This window comes from Canis lupus, chromosome 21 (genome assembly GCF_048164855.1).
Source record: "Canis lupus baileyi chromosome 21, mCanLup2.hap1, whole genome shotgun sequence".
NCBI lineage: Eukaryota > Metazoa > Chordata > Mammalia > Carnivora > Canidae > Canis > Canis lupus.
Genome location: NC_132858.1, coordinates 38,410,063 through 38,434,454, shown reverse-complemented (window position 1 = coordinate 38,434,454; position 24,392 = coordinate 38,410,063). Strand labels below are relative to the sequence as shown.

Below are 24,392 nucleotides of genomic sequence, written 5' to 3'. Positions count from 1 at the left end.
ATAGTTTTGATCTAAGCACAGAAGTGAATGATAGTTCCACGAGGAATAAATTCTATGCTTCATAGGTTGACTTTTATTTTTAATCTTCAAAGAATGACTGTTGGTCAGTGGAGTTAGTGGGTGTTTTAACCAAGTATAACTCATGCCGTGCTACTGTCAGAGTTAACACCGTGGAACCATTCAGAATTTCATTCAGGACAGGACAGTAACCATCCCTTGTTTGACTGGAAAGTGAGTATTTGAATGAGGTGTTAATGGTGCTTTTTAATTTTTACAAATGATTCTAATTGATGATTAGTATTCACTTATTACTCACTTATTACAAGATTTTTGTTGTTGTTTCATAAAGTTGGTAAATTAGCTAGCTGCTATTACAAAGATCAACTCGGAGCTTCTTTCTGCAAGGGGACACATTCCTGAGACTGTCAGTGGTTTAAAAACTGAAGCTCAGTACCTGATTCCTCACTTTTTTATTTTTTCTTGGTAACAACCCCAGGTTGAAGAATTAAAATGATAACAGGCTCTTGCCCAAAAAGCAGAGTTACAAAAAAAAAAAAAAAAAAAATCCCAGTTCCCTAAACTGGACACATGAGTAGCGATGGAAAAAATAAGTGGTCTGATCTTTCACACTTGAATGAGGCAATTAAATCAGCATTTATTCAGTGCCTGAAGGTGCCAGCGAGGGGCCCATGCAGGGGCTCAGGCTAATAACACCAGATTCCTGTCTTCAATGGGATTAGGTGACTTTGCTTTATCCATGACCGATCTCTTCCGGGCCTGCTGAAAAACCGGGAATTCTCAAATTCTCGCCTTCTCGGTAATCAATTCACTCTGTGCTCTAGGTCAATGGGAGGATCAATGGCAATGAGAAAGTCTTGTTCTTTTTCATCTGGAAAATTAAACCTCCTTTCCAAAATGTCCTTAGTCACTGATCCTCATCAGTGAGGATAATCTTTCCTTTACTCTGGGCAGGTTGTTTTTATTCCGTGGGCCTCCAGAGCAGAAAGAAAAATCATTTTCGAAGCTTCCTCGTCTGTTGAATGTGCCTTGCACACTGGTGCTAAACAGGCAATAAATCATAATAAATGGAAATAGTCGCCCATGGCATGATCTGATGGAGTCGTTTAAACAATCGCTTTGTGTTGACAAAGGGTAGGGTGATTATGCTAGAGGAATTCAAAGGCGCTTGAAACAAATGAACTGGAGAAATTGCTGGAAAGATATGGGGGGGTTTCTTCCCGGGCCACAGACTCCCTTTGCTCCAGCTCAGCCTTGAAGTCCGGGACCCCCAGTAGGTGGGCGACTAAGACCCTTCTGCTTCTGCGGCCTTCCTTCCCCGAGGGGGGCCCACGGCACAGCCGCCCCCGGCCCTGCCCCCGAGGGTGCAGCTTTGGCAGCTGGGCCTGGGCGTCCTCGCACCGTCCGGCAGGTGGGGGGGGGGGCTCCCTCCTCAGGGCTCTGCGCAGGTGGGCTGCTTCCGGGGCGCCCCCTCCGGAGCCGGGCAAGGGCGCCGCTTGCATAAACGACGCTGCTGGAGGGCGAGCGACCTCGTGTGGGCCGCCTTGCACGCGGGCCGCCTTGCACGTGTGGGCCGCCTTGCACGCGGGGGCGGCCTTCTGCAGCCTCCCCCCTCCAGCCCCCCCGGCCGCGCACCTGTCCTCACCTGGCCCGGGGCACAGGCTCAGGCCACCGCGCCCAGGCTGGGGCTGCAGGGACCGTCCTCGGCCGCGCTCCAAGGATACGCGGGGCCCTGGGTCTCAGGCCTGGGGGCCGCAGAGACTCCCCTGCGGAGCGGCCGGGGGCTCACCTGGGACCCACCTGGGACCCTGGCAGCCGGGCCACAGGCGGTGACCCCAGGGGGCGGCCGAAGGGCACAGCCCAGGAGCAGGCCCGGCGGGGAGGGACCTGGGCGGGGCACCGCGTCCACGTCGTGCCCCACCGGAGGGGGCTGAGGGCTCTTCACATTGGCCTGCTGTTCCCGGGGTTTCTGCTCATTTCAGGTGAACTCAGGAGTGATCGGTGATTTGCACTGAAGTCGTGATTTGCACGACTTAGCTGCCAAGAGGCTGCTTGGGGAGGCGGTAATCCTTTGAGAGCTCTTTCAGTAGGTCACGCACCTAAGAGTGCTAGAAAATTCCAGAGGAGCCTCAAGATGTGCCAGCTGCTGCCCCTGTGCCCCAGGTGTGTGTGTGTGGGGTGAGCAGCTGGAGACACAGCTCCTTGTCCCGGACACCGGCTCCATCAACTGCTTTGCTGAATGCTCCTGGTGGGCGGTGGGCCCAGATGGCAACGTGACTCAGCTGTCCTCTGGGTTAGCACGGCCGCTTCTCGTTGAAGCCTGTGGGCTTCACCTTCACAACCCCTGCGAAAGAAAGATTCAACGCCGTTCCCAGAGGGTCACTAGCCTGAGGTTGCAGCACGATGCTGGAAAGATCTTTTGGCTCAGACACTGAACGTGAGGCCTCTTGAGGCTTCCCAGGCTAGGAGCACTTAGAGAACAAAATGCAAAACACAGGAAGGGCACTTTCAAAACAGAGCTACAGATTTGGCTGAGCGAGAAACGTTAACAGGAACTCCTGGATGCTGGCAGCTTCGCCACCTGCAGCCAGCATGCCTCAGAGCTGCTCATTAAAGCCTCTATCAGGTTTGAAGCTCAGCGCCTTGAATCCCCACCGACGGGCTGAGGTCAGAAACTCGAGACTCCAACGGGTTGTCCCTCTGAGCAGTTCATTTAATGGGGCCTCTTGAAACAAGCCTTCCTGCCCTAAGCCCCTCACAGAACCCTCTCCGGGGGGCGAGGCTGGTGTCTGGGTGAAGCGAAGAGGTCTGGCCCGGAGGGAGGGGGTGGCACACCTTGGGCTGGTCTGGACGGAGGCCTGAGCACGCAGGGCCGCTCCCTGTACTGTGAGCCGTTTTCAAAGGCTGGAGGACGATTCCATCAAGGTGGATCCCCAAGACATCTGTGAGTAAAGGACATACGGATCCTAAATGGCTCCTTCTGATTCCAGATCTGTAGTTTTATTTCCTTTCTTTATCTTTTCTTCCTCTATTAAGGTCTTTGAAGAGTTTTGCTCTTGACCCCAAAGAGTCAGGGTCCTGGGGCTTTTGTTCAGGTTCCCAGTGGCTGAGGAATATGTTGTTTGGCTACGTTGATGTGGTTTGATGAATTATCTGAAGAGGAATGACATGAGGGACACCTGGGTGGCTCAGTCGGTTGGGTGGCCACCTTTGGCTCAGGTCATGATCCTGGAGTTATGGGATCGAGCCCAGCATCTGGCTCCCTGCTCAGGGAGTCTACTTCTCCCTCTCCCGACTAGTGCTTTCTCTCTCTCTCGTCACTCTCTCAAATAAAATCTTTTAAAATCTATAAGAAAAGAAAAGAGGAATGACAGGATAATTTTATAGTGCTAAAATGGCAGTTCTTTCCCATTTTGGCAAAGATTATAGGCCCTGAGCCAATAGGGATGAGCCATTCCCTATAATGGCTTAGAGCTGGGTTGAATTTTGAGTCTCTGGATAGTTATAGGCTGATCAGGAGGCCATGAACTCCTCTGGGCTGTTGTGTGTGGGTTTTAAAAGTCTGGACTATAGAGTCAAATCGCCTTGGTTCCAGTCTCTGTTTATCCTCTCTGATCAAGGCCACCCAACACTCTCTAAAGTTTGGTTTTCTTATTAATAAAATGAGAGTAATTGTAGTGGCTACTTCACAGGGTCATTAGGAGGTTTGAGAGCACTCAAGAACTTCAGCCACCCACTAGAGTGTCTGGCACACAGCACGAAATGAGTGGAAAACGAAGTAAATGCTGTTGTTATCACTGGTTGACCAAAGAAGACCCCATCCCCTCGATGAGGCTTTCTAGAGGCCTCAGATTCAACTAAATCTGGAATTACTCTCAATGAGTCAGCTTCATCCAGATCCAGATCTGGAGAATCCAAATGCAGCTGATCGACACAGCTGCCACGCTCCAAGATCTGGGAATCCAACAATACATCAAGTATATACCATATGCAGGAATGTACCAGCATTTCCCTTAAACAAGTCGAGGAAAGCCTTCGAATCAGGGTACAATATAGTAGAAGAACATAATCTTCTGGAGTTAGAAGACAGGTGCGTGTACAATGTCAATCGCTAACTAGCTATGTGACCTTGGGCAAACTACTTAACTTCTCTGAACCTCATTTTTCATAACTTCAATACAAACTACTTTCCTTGCTTTTTTCCACAAAGTTGCCTTATATGAACGAATTCGGTAAAGACACTACACAAACATAGAGTGGGATGTTACTTTTCTGATCTCTATTACCTGACAAGAACTCTTTAAAACAGTAAGAGGTTTTTGTTTGGTTTGGTTTTTGGCTGCCTTTTAGTGACTAAAATTGATAGAAAAGGCTTTGGATATCCCCGGATGAGCTGGATGGACTCTATTTTTTCCTGTGTGTGGCAGGTCAAGTATGAGATGGGGACTACCTGTCCCCAGAGTCTGGATGCTGGAGTTTCATTCCAGTGTAAAGATCAAGAGACAGTTGCACTGGGAACTTAGAAATACTACTGCACTCCTGAGCCCTGGGAGTAGAAAGGATTGCCCCAAATCTCTGTTTATATCTACTTGAAATGACTGACAAAACTGGATTAGGGTTCTGGGTTCAGAGAGTCTTGGAGGATCGTCCATCAGCACCTTCCTCTTTTTTTTTTTTTTTTTTTTTTTTTAGCATTTTAAACTTGAACAAGTCGAGTGAGTCAAAACCATTTTAATGGATGTGCAGCCAATGGCTTCACTGTCAACTTTTCACATTGCTGTTTTTTTGGGAATGAGTGAAGGTGAATCTGTCCTGTATTTGATTTTTGGTAATGCCTTTCCCTAGGACACAGGAACCCACAATTTTCTGAGAGGAAATAACTATAAACCTTAAGAGGTATAAGCTTCAGTTTCAAAAACTTAAAAACTGAGAACTGTTGTACTTTTGGTATAACATTAATTTTACTAAGTTTGATCTATCTTTGCCAGACTCTAACCTAAAGCAAATGCTAAAAAAAAAAAAAAAAAAAAAAAAAAAAAAGACAATGAATGGCTCAGGTCAACCACTTGGGTATAAATCTTATCTAAGTTGAACTCAATTGTCTTTGTTCTTTCATCTTCCCAGGGTAGCTTGATTAAATGTAAATGCGGGAAAAAGGGTAATTTTTTGTCATAACTTGTTTCCATCTTGAGGAGGAGATCTCTATTTCATGATTTTATGAGAGATATTCATGAACATCATGTGCTTTCTTTACCCACAAATTTACAGCACTGTTAATGTTCCCTTTTCAGGATCCAGAGTTCCCAGGGCATTCTCTCTCTTTGTAAGATTGTTATCAATTCTTTCTAAGTGGAAATATTGTTGCTTTAAGTAGGTCTGTGTATGTGTTTGTGTGTGTGTGTGTGGGAGGGACTAGAGATGTTTTCTTCCTCTCCCAACATAGCCATGAGGAAAACAGGTCAGCTGCTATCATTGCCTAAACAGGGACAGAATGGCTGCATAAGACGCACCCACGATGACCTTAGCACATCCTCAGACTCCAGCTTCACCTTTTGCTGAATACGAGTGAGTCATTCAGTCTTGAAGGAGACTTTCAGTATAGTTTTTTCCATTCCTGTCTTATTTTTTTTTTACAACAGTATAGAAGACTGGTTGGTTCGGCAGTAGACTAAGGCCATTTCTCATCCGACACATATCTTTGGATAGACTGTTAGATGGTAGGCACTTAGCTCAGGATACAACGGTCAACAAGACAATGGCAGTGCCCTTGCGGAACTAACATACCATTTGAGGGGGTTAGCTGTTTGGCTAATAGAGGTTCCTACTGAGAAACAGAGTCAGAGAATCAATGGCAAAGTCAACTTGATTCAAAGGACCTTGGTGTCTTCATTTATTAAAAGTGGGAATAAAGGTCAAATGTGATTGGAAACTCAGGGTGCAAGTGGTATCGTTTGGGAACCCTCCCTCAGAAGTTCGAGAATGCATCTAAGTGATGAAGATAGAAGAAGATAGGACAGCAACAACTGTTTAATGATCTTTGGTGGCAGGGTGGGGTGGGCGGGAGGTCTTCCAAGTTTCTTTAGTTCCTTTCTTTACTTAGCCATTCATTCCATCGAACATTGAGTGGCCAGTTTGTGACCCGAAGGCAGGGCAATGTGCTGGCCTTTGGGAATATGAAAATGAATTTAAAAAGTGCTCTTTCTGATCTTGTGGAGCTCATATTCTAATGAAGGACACCTAAATAAATGTAATACAATTTGTTAAGCACTTTAATAGAGTTATATACTGACTGATATGAAGATGTAGAAAAATTCCTTCACATTTACTTTTGAGAAAGATTACCTGACTAATGACATTTTCAGGGGCCTTTTCAATTCCAATCAACAACTTTATGCTTACGTATGTATGTGGGATAAAGCCTCTTTGCCTTCATCTGAGAGGGAGATTTCCTTTCATCAGAGCCCTTGTCATCTACAACTGCGCACTTCTCTTGGTAAAGAGCATGGATGAAAGTGGAAGCGAGCTTTAGCTTTCAAATTAATAACAGTAGATGAATTAGAAATGATTTAACTTTTCAGCATCATTTGACCTTCCTGTTTTACCATTTCTCTGACCAATCTCCCTTAAGGCACAGACTGGTTTGAAGTTTCTATAAAAGGAAAAGAGCTCCAGTAGCATCATATGCTTATTTCTGCATCTGTTTTCCATTTTCTGCTAACTTTAATATATGAACCAGTGTAAGGGGAAAACTCAATTGCTCTCTTGGCAGCTACAGAGCTAGTTCACCCTTGGCTACTGTATATTTTTTTTGGCTCAAAAACTTCCCAGGGCTAGATCAGAGTATAGTGGTTTTTTGTTGTTGTTGTTGTTGTTGTTTTTGCTGCTGTGTTTTTTTTTTTTTCTTTTGTGATGGATACATTTTGGCTCAACTCTGAAACAAGCTGGATTTTCCTGTAATTGAAAATGTTTGGTGACTATGGCAACACTCTCATTAGCCACAAGGGAGTACTCATTTGTTGGTGAATGGACATTTTTGTCTTTTCCTTTGTACTTTGCTTTCAGGCAAGCAGCAGACCCCTCTAGGTATATTCTGGGTGCTTTGCAGCCTTGTCCCATGGAACTTAACATCTAGATGGGAGATGTGTCTTCTCAACTCCCTCCTCAGCTCTCCCTGACAGCTGCTATCCTAGACTAAGTTCTCGTACTCAAGCCTTATGATACTTTCTCTAGTGGCTGTTCAGCAGCTTGGTGTCCTTCCTGTGAACTCAGCCAAGGTTGAGAACCTGACATAGGCAGAACCTGAATGGTGAGCACACAGTTGAAAAATTGAGGAGCTAAGAACCTAATACCAAAGGAAGGCATCCCATGTTCTCTGGGTCCTAACAGGGCCAGAGATAGGAGCAGCTCCAGCATCAGGCCCAGTGAAGACAGTGCTCAGATGGTTTGGGTCATCCTAGGTGGGGCTGTCAACCGCTCAGTTTGAATTGCCTCTAACATGACTCCTGTGGGCTCAAGATTGTGACCATGATGTAGAATTAGCTAATAGCTTCATTTGAGGCTAAATATCTGTCCAGTTCCTCAAAGGCTGAGCCATGGCCAAGTCATGGGAATGTTGCTTTTAATCAACTTACACTACTAAATAACTCATGATAGCCCTAGCAAGAACAAAATTAGCTCTGGACCAACTGCACCGAGAGCTACAGTTACCCTTATTCGCTGAGCAGGAAAGAACTAAATCAAAAGCTGTAATTAAAAAAGATAATGATTTTTAAATTAGTTTTTATTAATAGAATTAAGCTATATTAAGTCTTGAGATGGTATCATAAATATTGCTAATAAAATGTTCTTCCCAAAGGAAAACATATATGCTGAGTAATTTAAAAGTCATATATTGCACATTGGTTTGTACATTAAATATTAAATGTATTAACTGGCAATATAAAGTAGCTGAAGGACATTTTGCATCACTAGCTAAATAACCAGGTAACTGCTTACCCAGTCTTTATATAATGGGCAGGCTAAATCCCTGTTGATGGGATATTAAGTTGGCTATACTGACTAGTCGGAGAATGGCCATTTCTTACAAGGAACTGCAGAATGAGACTGGGTGTTCTGTGTCTGTGCATATCACCTAGTAGGAAAGGAAGAAAGATTGGAGTAGGATGACTTAGATGATCAAGAAACAACAAATTCTCCTGTGAAGGCCATTAAAATAGGGGAGGGAGCAGTGGAATCTTCTTTCTTGGATGTCTATCTGTCTAGCTCAGCTGTCTAGGGAAGCTCTAGTGTGGAACTGCCTGAGGGGAAGAAAATGAATGGGATTAGCTCCTGGTGAGCCTCTCTAATTGCGCCAGCCTGATGCTGTGCGGCAGCATGTTGCCTTTTAGAAGGCTGCCAAGCCTTGTTGGATTCTCTAATGGTGAACTCGTCACTTTCTCTAAACCTACTGTCATCTTCACTCTCCAACTTCTCCAACCCTTTGCCATTGGGTATTGGGGCGCCAGCCTCCCCCGAGGTCCCTTCATAAGGAAGCTGGCAGTCCCCCATGTCCAGGCCTCTGCACTCCTGCCCTGGCCGAGGCCCCTGTTTCAGCTCCTCTACAACATGGCGGTCGGTGGTTGCCATGCTGTCATCACTGCCTCCACCTCCAGCCTTTCTTGTGCCCTCCCCCAGCCCTGTTGTCTCCATTGTGTTGCCCCTGTGGCACAGCCTGGGCCTAAACTGCAGGCTTGACCTCCCTCGCACATGGTACATCCCATGTTTCACTCCAGTGAAAATGCCTTCCCTGCCCTAACCCTCAGGTCCTCACTTTCATTAATTTTGCTATGACAGGATTGCCCCACAGCTTCTTTGCCTTCCCAAAGCCTGCCCGTTGTTCAAGACTCTGTTCAAATGTCAGCACATTTTTGAAGTCTTCTTTGATAAGCTTGTAAGAGATGCACTTTGTGCATCTTTTCTGAGCACATGTTGGCTGATATTTACTTATGGGGATATTGGTATGGGCCTTGCCTACTGGATAACTGTTTATTCATCTTTCTGTTCCTTGAAGTGCTAAGGTAATGGCTTGCATCAAAAATTTGTTGACTCAAAAAAATGAATCAACTCAAACAAACAAACAAAACAAACCTCACCCCCCTAACAACAAAAAACCCTTGCCCAGTTGATACTAACTGGAATGGGTAACCAAGTAGATATTCTGATGTCCTTTCTGGTGTGAATCCTATACACAGGGCATATTAAATTGGAGGACAGCTTTGCTATTTATACTTTGAAAGACTGCATTTCAGGAAGAAGCCTGGGTAGAGAAAATAGTGATCTCTAGAAGTTGCCTAAAAGTCCTTTTATATATAATTTGTATTTTGATATATGCATATATCTGTAGAAGGTTATAAAGCTGAAACGTGTCAGCTATAGTCACTCTCTCATTTTCTTTCCCCTTGGTCTACAGTTTCATTAAAAATATTTTTTTTCTGAATTACTAAAATAGCATTTTAATTAGAGACACTTTGGAAAAGAGTATTATCTGAGTAGTAATTCTCATTTTTTCAGAAAAAAAAAAACTACTAAAAACTTGGATTTACCTCTGTGGTTTTTTTTTTTCTTTTTTCTTTTCTTTCCATAACATTTCTCCTCTCTACCTTCATATTTTTTTTATTTTTTTTATTTTTTATTTTTTTTCTACCTTCATATTTATATAAACTGGATTTTCATTCCATGCTATTTTGGGATCGGAGGAGTGGCTTGTCCCAGGGCCTCCATTCACCCCAGGATGGGTCTCAAACATAAATAGTTCTGTTGATTTCTGTTCTTAGTTTTAAGGCATTCTGAAGAATTTCCAGTGATGATAAGGAAGGCTGGGACATTTTACAAAATGACTCCAAAATTAAACTTTAATTTATTCTATCCTCTCCCCATCAAACTCATGATGTATTGCCTTTTCAAAAGGACAAGACAGGATAAGAAGGAGACACCATGAAATGAAAGAGGAGATGCAGCCTCATAATTAACCACATCACCAGTCTGATCAGTGAAGTGCTTCTCCCTGGAAATGGTCATTGCAAACAGCAAACAAGTGTGAAGATGAAGAATGAGAGGCGCTTAAGTTCATTTTTGGCTTGGGGCATGTAGGGCTAAGGCCCCTGGCTGAAGTTTTTTCCTTCTAGAAATTTCACCCAGTGCTTGCACCTTAGCCAACGTCAGTTTGGTTGCTCAGCCATTCCCGCTTAATGGAAATATTCTCTTGAGCTGTTCTTCCACCATAAATCACGGCTGGGGGCTCTGTACTTGCTCCTGTAATCTGCCTTGGCCCATAACAAATGGTTGGAGACAGAATTACAGTTCCATGATGTTTTAGAGGCTTGCAGTAAACCACCTCCCAGCCTTTAACACCTCCTCTCCATCCCCATTGTGGATGTGGGTGGTGGTGGTGGTGGGGATCTATTTGAACTTGATAAACAAAGCCCAACCATTCCAAGGATACACTTTGCCAGACTCTGTCAGATGACATCCTCTAACAATATACCTGGTGGAGCAAAACCACCAACGCGATGCTTCTTTTAAAACATTGCAGGGATGTCTCACTGTTTTCTTATTTCGTTCAGAAGAAGAAAATGAGAACTCAATGCATTTCAGGTCTCATTGACCATCGATGTACTTCCGAATTTATATCTGTAATTTCCCACACATTTGTGCTCTTGGCAATGAGATGCTCACTCTAAGATCTTATGGTCTTCTGGCCTATGAAATATGCTACTATTCCTCTTTTCAAATGCCATTTTTACATTGAGACTGATAATGAAGGCTGTATGATAGGTACATAAGAGGTCAATAAATCTTTCACAATAGAGAAAGTTCCTTATATTGCCAGGTATAAGTTGTCTAGATTTTTCCATTTTTCCCATCTTAAGAAGTTTCCTCAACTTTCTCTTTGCTGGCTATTACGTATGTAGTTAGGTGCTACAGTGTGTTTGTATAACACATTTTCATACTCAGTTTTGTCCTTGAGTAATTTTTACCCTTGGCTAGAAACTGGTCTAAACCTTCTGGATCTCGTATTTAAATTGCCTGATGGTTTTAGATCAATGTTATTAATAGACAGTATTCTGATTCATTTAGTCTCTTTTTTCCACATAAGAGGCATCCAGTCATTCTTGCTAAAACCTTGAGGATGGCTATTCAAAGTGAAGGTTGAACATAAAGGAGTATTCTCAGCTCACTCAGGATGGTCACATAGGACAAGACAACTCTTGCTAGAGTGCCAAGGCTGTCTGCTTTGGGCAGCAACTGAATGACACAGGAGGATTTTCCATAGGCTGCTGCTCTTCAGCTGGGAGTACTTTGAGATGAGTGCAGAGAAGGCAAGGGAATGGAAACGTTTGTTTCTACAACAGGCTTGTAGGTTAGTCAGAAATTCCTTTTGTGTCTTAGATTTCTGAGCTACAAGGTGAAGATGATTCTCCCATGTTATGGGAGATCTGTCTTTACCAGATTCTCAGAGGCCTGCCAGCTGAAAACATCACCTCATAAGAATTTTCTCCATGAAGTAGCACATATGTGAAGGTAAGGCTTCATTACCTTCCTAGGACGGATGACAACTAGTTAACATGGGCTCTACCGGTTTCCTCACATACTACCAACTCAGCATGTTGCTCAAATGGAAACATGGTTTACTCAAGTTAACAGAAAGGAGCTTCAAAATCCTCCTTTGTCGGCTGGTACCTCTGAAGCCACAAGCCAGTGGCCTCCTGGCGATGGTTGACCCCCACCGGAACACCAGTGTGCCGTGGGCCTGTGGTAGGTCAGTGTTTAGCGTGCCGTAGGTCAGTTCTGCTGTGGGCAAATGAAGCCTGACTGACATCCATTGTTGAAGTGTCTGAAAAGGTCTTATTGCCCAGAACACTTTGGAAGAAAGCCATGGTAAGTAATATCAGGGGTGTCATGGGCTTGGGCCTCGTCTTGACTAATTGTTCTTCTCTAGAGAAATAGAGTGCACAGATGCAGGGAACTTCTGAGTTATCTGAGAAGGCCTACGATTTTTTAAGCTGTCAAGAAACCATCATGAGATTGCACATAGCCCTCTGCTTCTTCAAGAAATATTGTTAGTGCTGTTTAAAAACAAACTAAACAAAATGGAAGTGACAATAAAAGTGAAACACGCTGTCCATCCTAATAAATAGTATGCAATTGTGTTTGCAGCTGGAGGGATGGTCAGCCATTTCCCTATGTCACAAATGAGGTGAGGGAGCCCCAGAGAGCTGAGGCCAGGGCCTGAGGCATTTTGCTAGGAGTGAGGGGCAGCCTGGCCTTCCACCCACCGCAGTGCTGACTCTCAATCCCGGACACTTTTTATCAGATCACAGGGCCTCTGCTAGGGCTCACAATGCTTGGCTATGGGAAAAGATATTTTAATAACAAATTTACTTCCTCACTCAAGGGTAGGTCCCAAAGCTGACTCCCCTGATGTTGTCCATGTTCCCATGAGGATGCAGATACTCTCTGACCCACTGGTTTTGCTTTTCAGAGGTTTCCCTAAGGAAATAATCAAAGATAGAGGAGCAGTATAGCTACGAGGGTATTTTTTGTAGTGTTTATCACAACAGTGGGAGAAGTACATGAAGAAGAGAAGTCTAAATAGGGGATTCGTTAAATGATAAATCTAGATAACAACGTACAAGGGAGTCATGGAAAATGATGTAAGAAGGATATTCAATTTCCCTACTAGTCTCAAAATACTGTCAAATGAAAAGAAAAAAAAAACAGGTTTCAAAATATAATGGTTACATTTTCAAAAGAGAGAAAGAGTTCTCTTCCTTCTTGACTATTTCTGTATTTGAGATACGCTATCATATGTATTAATTCGTGAAACTCAGTAAAAGTTATCTCAAGAAAGAGTTCCCGGTAGGGCATCATTTGAGAACTGACGTAGCCACAGATTGACAGCAGGAACATTGTCAAAACGGAGTTGTAAGGTACAGCCTTTCTTAATTCCTCTTCTAGGAACTCATTCCAGAACTTTAGCCTTTCAGACAGCTCACTTGAGCAGTTGATGAGGAGACTCTTACTACAGAACATGTCCCAGGCTTGTGGCATCCTCTGAGCAGGTGATGGCGGGGGGTGGGGGGTTCCCTTCTCTGCCCTTCCCTCCCCTTTCCTTGTCCTTGCCTTCAAAGGGGGTGGGGACCCATGGGACTGACAGGTCATGAACCTGCCAGGGGACTATGTATCTATTTGGAGATCCAAGAGTGAGGCTAAGGCCCCTAAATGCTTTCTCTCAGGTGGAATCCACTAACCAGGAATTTGGGAAAATAGAGTCAACCCTTCCTGTATTTTCTCCTCTCAGGTCTCTAGCAGGACCTGAAGTCTGAGGCTGTTCTCCCTCACTCTCTAAGCTCCCTCTCCACACTGCGTGTTCCTTCCTTGTTTCAAAGTGGCAGCATCCACATTCTGGGGTGAGCGGATTGTGGAAAGATCAGACGGAGAAGAAAGATGAAAAGGCTAAGTCAGAAAAAAATTTCAGCTGAAAATTGTTTACTCTTTGCGGAGAAATAGAGGTGGAAATAATTGACTGGATTTTGTTGCCTTCTGTTCAGTAGTCTAAACTGAACTTTGAGCTTGCTGTGAGGTATTAAAGGCTTAGTTCTAGCTTTGTGATTTTCAAGCACGCTCCTACTCCCACGAGATCGACCTCAGAATCGCCTGGATCCAGTACTACTCTCTTTTATGAACTGTATTTATGTTGCACCCTCTTTGGAATGGAGGAAACCAGGTCTACCGGGTCAACGTGGTGGCTCATTCTTAGAACGCAGTCATGTTACCCAGCACATACATAGACTTAAATGGAGCGGTGTAGTCTAAATCTAGGCAAAAGGTGCTGTGGTTAGTTAAAACAACTTAATTTCATCCTGGAAGGCTGAAGACTGGAAGGTCAGGGATTCTTTCCTTAAGAAGACTCCCCCCAGGGAACCCTGGGTGGCGCAGCGGTTTAGCGCCTGCCTTTGGCCCAGGACGCGATCCTGGAGGCCCGGGATCGAATCCCACGTCGGGCTCCCGGTGCATGGAGCCTGCTTCTCCCTCTGCCTCTCTCTCTCTCTCTATGTGACTATCATAAAAAAAAAAAAAAAAAAGAAGACTCCCCCCAGCGTGCCCCCTCTCAGCCTAGTCTACTGCGCTCCTCTTCATCTGAGGGTATCTACTGTGTTTTAGGAGCTGTGATTATTTTTATGTTCCTTTAGTCATAGGAGTACTTGTTTTTCTCTCTTGCCTAATACACCATAGTCTTTTGGAGGGCAGGTGGACACTGCTATTTCCTTTCTATTCATTCATTCATTCATTCATTCATTCATTCACTCATCCGTTCATACAATGCAGTGCAAGGAACCATCAGATGCCAAGCATTGGACACCCGAGCTAGTAGACATGGCTTCTGTCCTCAGCCACCAGTTAGTTCTCTCAGGGAGCTAGTATGGAGCTCTGGGCTTGAGGAGTGACCCAGTAGCTAAAGAACTAGGAGATAAGGCAGAGAAATTCAACACATTTTTTTTCACAGGAAGGCACAAAGATTATTATGATCTTCATGTCACATTTTGTGATGCTAAATAACCTGGTGGTGCGTTTCCATTTACATCACCTGTCACTGTGTGGGGAGCACCACCTCTTGCCACCTGAGGCTCTCGATGATGACAAAGGGAACACTTTTCTCTTCTCTGTGAACTTCTTGGGGGAGGGAAACAGGATTGTCTTCTACCAGCGTTTGTCTGTTTCCCCAGCTCCTACCTAGCTCAGCTGGCAGGACAATGGACATACCTCCTCCCCACTGAACCTGACCTACTGTCTCAAAGAAGCCTTTGTGAAAGGTGGTAAACAAAGGAATATAAATAAGTGAACCATTGAAACAACACCAGACTCAGGAACTTCCTTTTCTACATATGCAGTCCTACTTCCGCACTCCCTGGCGGGACTCCAAAGCCAATTCCTCACTTCAAAATCAACCAAACAAAGGCAAGAACCTAAGAAGCAACTTTAGACAAGCAAGCAAAACCCTGGTAAGAGACAAGGGTGCTAATGCCAAGCTTGTGGTGATGAGGCCTTTCTCCTACTGATTGCTCCTTTAAGAAGCTCATCACCCTTCATCTAGTTGCCCTAAGCGCTGCCCAACATCAGTGCAAATTACAAAATAAAGCTCAGAAGCTGGGACGTCCTCTGTGCTTTGAACTCCAAAGCTTTAGAGCTGCAGGTTCTCCTAAAAGCCCCTTGTGGCATTTTCTTCTTTTTTGGCGGGAAGGGTGTAAAAAAACCATAAAATTTACTATATTAACCATTTTAAGTATACAGTACAGTAGTGTTAACTATATGCATGTTGTGCAATAGATCTCTGCAACTTTTTCATCTTACAAAACCGAAACCCTATGGCCACTGAACAAACTCCCTTTCCCCCTTGCTCCCAACTCCCGGAAACAACCATTCTATTTTCTGTTCTAAGACTTGACTACTTAGCTACCTCACAGAAGTGGAATCATGAGGTATTTGTCTTTTTGTGATTGGCTTATTCCACTTAGCACAATGTCTTGAAGGTTAATTCATGTTGTAGCATGCAACAGAAAGTCTTCCTTTTTAAAGATCAAATAATATTCCATCATGTGTATATACCACTTTTCTTTACCCATGATGGACATTTGGGTTGCTTCCACCTCTTGGCTATTGTGAAGAGTGCTGCAAAGAATAAGGATGTGCAAATACCTCTTTGAGATCCCATCTTTAATTCTTTTGGATACACACCTGGGAGTGAGATTGCTGGTAGCTCTATTTTTTATTTTGTCAAGGAATCTCCATACCATTGTCCATAGTAGTGGTATCATTATACATTCCCACCAACAGAATGAGGGTTCTCATTTTTCCACTTTCTTGCCAACACTTGTTCTTTCCTTTTCTTCTTCTTCTTTTTTTAATCATGGCCATCAGACAGGTGTGAGATGAGATCTCATTGCGGTTTTGAGTTGCGTTGCCCTGATGGTGACTGATGCTGAGCATCTTATCATATGCTTGTGGGCCATTTGTACATCTTTGTTGCCCAACCATAGTACCCAGGGCTTTTTAGCTAGAGCTTGTCGGTGCCCTATAGCCTTGGGTGTAGAAAGACTGGGACTCAGTTTTACTGTATTTGACAAACTGAAAGGCAGCCAACAATCCCTCACAAGCTGAGTAAGCAGTGAGATGTTTTGTGGGTGGGCATTGCCTAATATTTCACTTTCAAAACAAGCTACTGTATTGATTGCTGTATGCCCAGGGATAATAAGCTCTTGATGGAAATAATGGGAAAGGCCAACTGAACAGATGTATTTCACTTGGAAAAGATAATTTTTCTTCCTTCTGGCATTTTATATGAAAAAAAGAGAGAGATCTTGAATATAGAAAGAGACATTAAGAATTCCTGCTACTTGCTTTCTCTGTGTTAGTGAATATTCATAATGAATGACAAAATGACCCAATTCATTTTTTGAAGGCGCTATATTAACAAGAGACAATCTTTCTCCAGAAAAATCCAATGTATGAAAGCAACTCCAAGTAGTCATATAAAAGACGACCATGTCCATACATTAAAGTTGGGATTATAAGGGACAGTGGCCACCGTGTCACAGCTCACCTGTCACAGGGTAGCAGGGAGGTGACTCAGAGCTTGGAGCAGGCAATGAGGGAAATTCTGGATTCCTATTCTCCTTTCCTGGCCTTCCTCTCACCCCCAGTTTTCTGTGCTCTTCCCTGAGGACCCCAACTGCCCTTTGGGTTTTACCTGCTGGAGATGCACTACTCTACATGTTATGAATCACTATCTGCATCTCTTAAAATCCCATATGCCGGAATCTTGTCTCACATTTAGATCTTTCATCCATTTTGAGTTTATCTTTGTGTATGGTGCAAGAGAGTGGTCTAGTTTCATTCTTCTGCATGTGGATGTCCAATTTGCCTTTCCCCCACTAGATAAGTTCACTCACATTACTTTCAATGCTGGTACTTAAAGGCACCATGTAACTGAATCCTATAATTGTACAGAGAAGAAAACTGAGGCCCTGAGAAGTTAAGTAATTCTTGAAAGGTCACCTGTCTTGTTAATGGCATCATTTCTGAATTTTCCTATTTCTTTTTCCTGACAGTGGCTCTGCCATCTTCTCCAGTGCTTAGTATCTTATCTTGGGGATGATTTTTCGGTCCTCCCTAATTTTTATTCCCTTTACACCATCAGTTACCAAGTCTTAATGACTCTTCTTTCAAGATTCTTGATATTGTCAACTCTCCTGTATTTCATTTCGATTGTTTTCAGCACCTCATTAACCCATCCCTGCGTTTCTAGGTTACTGGGATGGCCTCTTCATTTGATTTACCTCCTTAACTGATTCATCAGTGATGCACAACCCTGCTAGTCATTGCATTGACCTGAGGCATATTAAAAAAGAATCACAGCATACCTGAGCCTACTCTCCCACCCATGGCAATCACTACTCCCTCCCAATGGTTTAATTGGTTTGGGGAGAAGCCTCTACGGGTAATTTTTAAATATAAGTTTCCCAGGTATTTCTAATGGGTAGCTAAGATGGAAAACTCTTTGAAAACAAAATGAAACAAACTCTTTCCAAAAACGTTCTCTGTAATCCCTGAAATACTTCTTTGACCACATCAGTGTGCCACTCAAGAATCTTCTGTGCCTCCTCATTGCCATTGGTTTTTAGGTATTGGCCTCTTCCAGGCATTCAGACTTCTTGCCCTTCTATCCCTTCTGCTTCTGCTTTTCAGAAGGGATCCTGCCTGTAGTTGAGTCGTTTGCTTCTTAGTATCAAAATCAGCTCCCATAGTCTCCTATTTCTATTTTAGGTTGTAGCACCCTTTGCCTTTCTCTCTGCTCATCCCAAACCCTCTGGTTTCTCAAGGGTTATCTTAAGACTGGCTTCCTTCAAGGAGCCCTGTCTGACTATTCTGGTCATTATCTTCCTTTCTTGTCTCAAATTCCCTTATCATTTGGGTTTGTACTGTCTTGTACTTGTTCCAAGTCAGTATTTGCAGTTCTTTAATGAGGTGGAGAGCTCTTGGAGGGGAGGAAGAGACAATGCCACATTTATTTTCTGTAGCCCCCACAGCATCAAAGAATGTCTGGCACATAACATAAAATAGGTCATTTCGCTTGAACTTGATATAGACCCAGGAGGCTAGACAAAGAGCTTGGAGAGTTTTTCAGAGTGGTCTCTTTTTCACAGCAGGAAGGTAGGCACATAATCCCACGCAGATAGATCTAACATTAGCTTTTGTTTCACAGTCCCCTGAAGTCTCTAGAAGACTATATTATACATGGCACTTCCATAGCAAAGAAGCAACTCCAGCATGTTAAACTATAATTCGTAATGGCAACATAGGTCAGAACTACAGTTTAAGAGAAAATACCTTATAGAAATAATAAAACCTAGATTAACCAGAAACGATTGCCTGGCACATTGAATAAGCCCAGTTTTCCTCCACTCTGCTCCTAACAGAAAGAGATACAGTATAAGTCAAGCAGACTGGCAGGAATTTATAAAAACCACCACCACCACCACCACCACCACCAGACCCTACTTCTGGTTTAGGTTGAGACAATCAGTGGAAACCTGGGATATCATCCTATGCTTTCTGCAGCTATCTACAAAAGCTTACATTGAAATTTGCTGTCAGAGTAATAACTCTGATCCTGCAAACCTTTAGTCATTCATTCACCTACTCGTTCACTCTGTAAAGCATCATATTAATAACCTGGTTGATGACCAGTATTTGAATTCTATAAAGAGGAGGAAGGATGTGGATATTGATAACTCTGTCATAAAACAGAGTAAGAGGGGACAGAAAGATATAAAGGGCTATGGGATTTCAGAAGAGTGGGAGGTTACTTCTGATTAGTGGGCTTGGGGAAGGATTCATGGAGGCGGCAGCCTTTGACCTGGTTCTTAAAGGAGGACATGATTTGGGGAAAGGGTTTCTCGAGCCAAGGGATCAGCATGTGTCCAACCACAAAGGTGGGAATATAGGGCAATGGCAGTGTTGCAGTGTAGCTGGAGCACAGATATGAAGTAGGAGATTGTGAGAGAGAAGAGATGAGACTGATTTGGGTGGGGCCAAACAGGGATGGCTCTGGGGACTACTTTAAGGTTGTGTGTGTGTGTGTGTGTGTGTGTGTGTGTGTGTGTATAAAAAGTGAGTGGGACAGTCCTTAGGGACATCAATTGCTCTGGCATCAATGACCTGGGAAGATTGGCCATAGCAGTACAGAAAACAGATAGAAGGTTATTTAATCTTGGGGAGTGGACCTGAACTGGAGTAGAATGACAATAGGAATGGAAGAGAGAGCCATTGTGAGAAATGAGGGACATAAAATCACTCCCACTTGGGAACTAGAGATCTATCTATCTATCATCTATCTATCTATCTATCTATCTATCTATCTATCTATCTATCATCTATCTATTTATCTATCATCTATCTATCTATCTATCTATCTATCTATCTATCTATCTATCTAATCTATCATCTATCTAGGGAAGGGGGTTGGGTTTGAGCTGGGTGATGAGGAGGATTGATAGTCCCTTAATAAGTGATTCAAAAGGAGGAGTTTTATCAGGAGGGAAGTTCATAAGTATAATTTTGAATATACAAATGCAAAGCATCTGGCTAGAAATGTCTAGCAGGCAGTGGTAAGTTTCAGGGTGGAGTTGTGGAATGAAGCCAGACATAGCAAAAGGGAAGTGAGTCATCTGCACAGTAGTGACAGGTGGAATCATGGGGGTGAGTGAGATCCTGAGTGAAAAGTTGGGGAGCGGTGTTACTGGATGGAAAGAGAGCCGAAGGACACTCTGGAGGGGCAATCAAAGCAGTAAGAGAAAGATCCAGGCAACATACTGATCACTAGTGTTAACTATGATAGAGGATGAAGGATTGAATCGGTCATTGGACTCTGTTACCATGGTGACAGAGGGGCTACTTTGAGTGGAGTCTTGATGATGGAATCCAGATTTCAAAGGGTAAATGTGTTCTCAGCAAGGGAAATTAAGCAGAGCATGCTTGTTTTCAAAATACTTTGTGCATCAATCCAGGGATATAACACAATGCATTTGAGAATGATGTTAATGAGTGATATTAAAGAGCATTTTTTTGTGTGTGTGAACCAAAAACACCACGTTTTCCTTAAACATTCTCTACACACAGAGTTCCCTTAGGGGAGAACTGGTGTCATTCATCCTTGTACCCTGCCTTTCCCTGCCCTCTGAAAAAACAAACCAGAAAAACCAGGCTGAACCCCGGGACTGAATCTAAGTAGGAGCTGTAGTTTTTGCTATCTCACTTCTTCCCACCCCTTTCCTCACCCTGCCCCCAGTTCATCCTGGGGCAGAGCAACCACTTTTTCATCAAGAAAATGGGTCATTCTCCCTGTCGCCTCCCCAAAACCCTCTCTCCGGCTCCCATCATTCTTCTCTTCGGTTATTTTCCTACTTCTCAGATTGTCCTTTCTTATCTCCTTCACCGACTTTTCTTACTTGCCACATGGATGTGACCATGTCTCAAGGACTCTCCTCTCTGTCCATAGAGGGTCTCTGTGAGAGCCTGTCCCTCGCTGTCCTCGCAGGGACTCCCCAAATGCTCTGGCTCCTGCCCTGAGTGCCTTATCCAACTGCCCTGTTAGTAAGAGTCCTTTGGGCATTTGGAATTCAACAAGTCCAAAACTAACCGCATTATCTTTGTTTTTCTAAACTTCTTCCTTCACCTGTAGGTGTCATCTTCTAACAAGCACTGGGCCACAAACCTCCTCCAGGATCCCTTCCTTCATACTCATTATTCACCAATTTGGTGACTTCTGTCAATGGAATGGTTAGAATATCTCCAGAATCTATTCCCAATGTGCTATTTCCACCATCGCTCCCCCAAGTCTGGTCCTCTCATCATTTGCCTCAATGTTTTTAATAACATTTTAACTGCCCCCAGTTTCTTCTAAAATCCACATAAACAGAATTGAAGAAAATTTCCAAATGTGGATATTTTCACCATTCACTCAAACAATTTTTAAGTGACATCTTGGTTCTATAAAATCCAAATTCTTTTGCTTGGCGTACAAGGCCCTTTCTTACTGAGTTCACCTTCATGTTCTTTCCTTTGGTGCCTTCCCTGTCTCAGTGTATGTGATGGCCATTCTGAATACACGCCCTGGCTGTGCTCCAACTGTTTCCTCTGCCCAGAATGGCCTTACCTCCTGCCCACACTGGTGAAATCATACTTGTCCCTCAAGGCCCAGCTAGCATGTCACCTCTTGTCTAGTGTAGAATCTTCTACAACTCTGCTGAGCAGATTTAGGATATCATCTCCCGTGGGTTCTTATCGCTCCTCTGCCAATACTTGGCATATTTGCCCCATTGCCTGGTTTTCTCCCTGTCATTCCTACTTGCTTATGAATGCACATGGGCAGAGACTCTCCTATTAACCTTTATTCTCCAGCATTGCAGAAGGTGTCTGATAGATGTTGGTGGGACTGGATGGAAACCACAAAGGGCCCTCTTGTGACTCTGGTGAACTGGTTGACTCAGTTCCATGGATTATAGACGAGTTAAAGTAAATTCAATGGCAAGCATATACCTTTCTTTTGTCAGGAACACAAATCTATACCTCTGTAAGCCATGGTCAATGGACTGGATTTCCCTGATAATTATTCCATGGCTTTATGTCTTTTCCAGTAAATTGGAGTTTTCTCCTTTTTGCTCTGATTCAGGCTTCCCCTGATCAATAACATCCTTGAGTACAAACACTTCAGAGAGATGATACGTTTAAGACTTGTTTTTTTTTTTTTTGACATCCTCAAGGAATAATTGCAATTTGTGTGTGTGTGTGTGTGTGTGTGATACTTATATCAGTATAAAAGTATTTAGTAAGGAGTTAACAGTAGGCCAATCAAACAATTCGCTTAGTGAATAATATTATCTTTCATGTTGAATTTAAACCAATCTTGATGGCGATCAGCAGGCTCATAATAGTTGGAAAAATATGTTTCAAGAAAAATTCAGAGAGATGGGTAGAGCGATGCTTAGCCATGGCTGTGACAGTATGAATGGGGTCACATCAAACCCGAATTGAGAAACGTATCAATGTGACTCATGCTTCTATGCCTACCCATGGGGACTGAGCATGGCTACCAGTTTCTGCTGAAAAGTCAAACTGACATTTTAAAATCCCAGTTCTACCTATTAAATTGTGGATCCTGCAGTGGATTTGATAGTGGGAACGGGGGCCACTCTAGGGATGTGTTTGAGGGGTGAAAAGTTGCTTGAACCATATTTGCAAGGCTATCATCTATATTCTGCTTTATTTATGTATAGGATTATTATTTTTTTCCCTGTAAGACTTTTTTCCAAGTGCTAGGCTAAAATACAGCCAATGCTTGAGAGTATTCTTTTTCAAATGGCAGGAAATATTGTTCAGATTGAAGTTATGCCTCTTTTTTAAAAAGTCACAGTTGGTGTTTTTTCCCCCTCCTTAAACTTGGTGCATCACTGAGAATGGAGGAAGGAAGGTGAGAAGCTCCAGTACTTAGTGGAAAGCTGACACAGGGCAGGCAGGGGAAATATCATGATGCCAGGAGGACTTTAGGGATCCTAAGGCTAGAATGTTGGGCGACCGTGGTTGTCTGTCAAGTGCCCAAGGGGTGCCTTGGGTTGGAGCTATCCGAACTCGGGCTGAGAGGAAATCAATTTAACTACTTGTACCGGAGCCCAGGGAAGATTCTTGGAAGTGTGTGGAGCAGAACGTGGCTGGCTGGTGCTGCCTCTGCTGGACCCTCCCTATAGCTCCTTCTTGCTGGGGCTGTTTTGGGCTGGACTCCCAGAAGTGGATGCATCCCAAGTTTTCATGAACCCACAAATCCTATCTTTATCACTTGTAAGGTCTCAGCTAGATATTTTCCAGAGCCCTAGCAGTAATTAGACAAGCTACTATCAAAGAGAAAGCATTATACATCAGTTACAAACAATGCAAAACCAAAGCTCATTAGAGAAAGATAATATTCATGCAGATTTTACAAACCGTGTCTTTAGGGTGGCCCAATAAGTAGAAATATGGGGACCCATGCTTGTCACTTTTCATGCACATGGAGAGACTGGAAGGTACCATTCCTAAAGGAAGGGGAGGAACAGCCTAGGACCAATCATTAGAATTAACAGCACCAGTGACAAAGATATATTATTACGGTTAGAGTCAAGATTGCTTAGTATGTTTAGAGCAGCTGAATACAAATTATCTAGGCAGTAAGAATAAAGACTTTAAGTAGAGCTACCCCTGTCGAGCATGCAGCAAGTGAAATTAGTGAAAGACTGAGCTCCATGTGTATTCCAAAAGTCCATTTTTAATTTTCTCAAAATATTGAGGGCATCCTGAGGTGCTTTTAAGGGAGGCACCGATGTTAAAAAATTTTTTTGAAATGGTCGTATCAGAGTTTTTGTAGAATTTTCCCCTAACCATGGGGGATGTTTTAGTGATACCGGTGGTCATTTGAGAATCATTCACAGTAATCATCTCCTTATTTTGAAAAATTACAAAAAAGACACAGTGTGTCCATGTCCTACGTCTCTGTTTTCGCTTAAAATCTCGTACATTCTTCTGGGTTCCCTCACCTCTGACAATTTGCTTATTGGTAGTCAAAGTGCACTGTTGATTTGCTGAGTGTAACTGTTTTCTGGAAAAAAAAATAAAGCAGGAAGAAGAAATGTGGTGCTGCCTTCCTGTCTTGTGTCTGTCTCAGCTCTTGGACTAAGTTCTTTCTCTGCACATGATGGGTCCTAGGAAGGCTGCGAGGCCTGAATCAATCATCTCCGAGAGCCAGGCCCCAGGGGATGCAGCACCACCCACTGCCGACCCCACTCCCTTCCCTGGGCTCCGCACATCTGGAACAACTGATGTGATCAGAACAACCGAACCCGTGCGGCTCAGCCAACTTGGAGCCTGATGCGCTCCTTGCGGGTGTAGACTGCTGAGGTTCCCCACATAAATGCCCGATGCGCCCCCCACGCGGTGTGGTGCCCGGCTTCAGCACCCAGAAGGGAACAGCACCCCGCCCGGATTTCCAACTGTGTCCCCCGCAGTGTGTTTCATGGCACAGTGTGTGTCTCAGGGGAAGGGAATGGGACCCTGAGCACCGACACCTGGAGGTTAAATGGAAAGCAGGACCTCTCCCTGGTCGGAAAACTGAAGCTTAACTATATGACGGCTAGAAATGGAAATTACATTTCAGGACTTATTAATTGAGTTTACCACTTAGCCCTGCCAAGATGCAAGTAATTTTGTGCGAAAAGAATCATGCTGTTTTAGTGTCACACAGAGAAGGC

At 43.7% G+C, this 24,392-nt stretch overlaps 1 protein-coding gene across 11 annotated transcripts in view; it reads right to left on the bottom strand.

Moving 5' to 3' along the window:
* Positions 1–24,392, bottom strand: part of MAGI2 (membrane associated guanylate kinase, WW and PDZ domain containing 2) — a 1,329,894-nt gene that overhangs the window by 42,181 nt on the left and 1,263,321 nt on the right. For 3 of the 11 annotated variants that reach the window (XM_072791396.1, XM_072791394.1, XM_072791404.1), the window contains one exon: positions 23,095–23,183. The exons of 3 other annotated variants lie outside the window; for them this stretch is intronic. In XM_072791396.1, the coding sequence (XP_072647497.1) occupies positions 23,095–23,183 (89 nt within the window). Of the gene's footprint in view, positions 1–635; positions 3,365–23,094; positions 23,206–24,392 lie in introns of those variants that run through there. 5 more of the 11 variants (XM_072791399.1, XM_072791397.1, XM_072791398.1 and 2 more) reach the window with 4 other exon arrangements.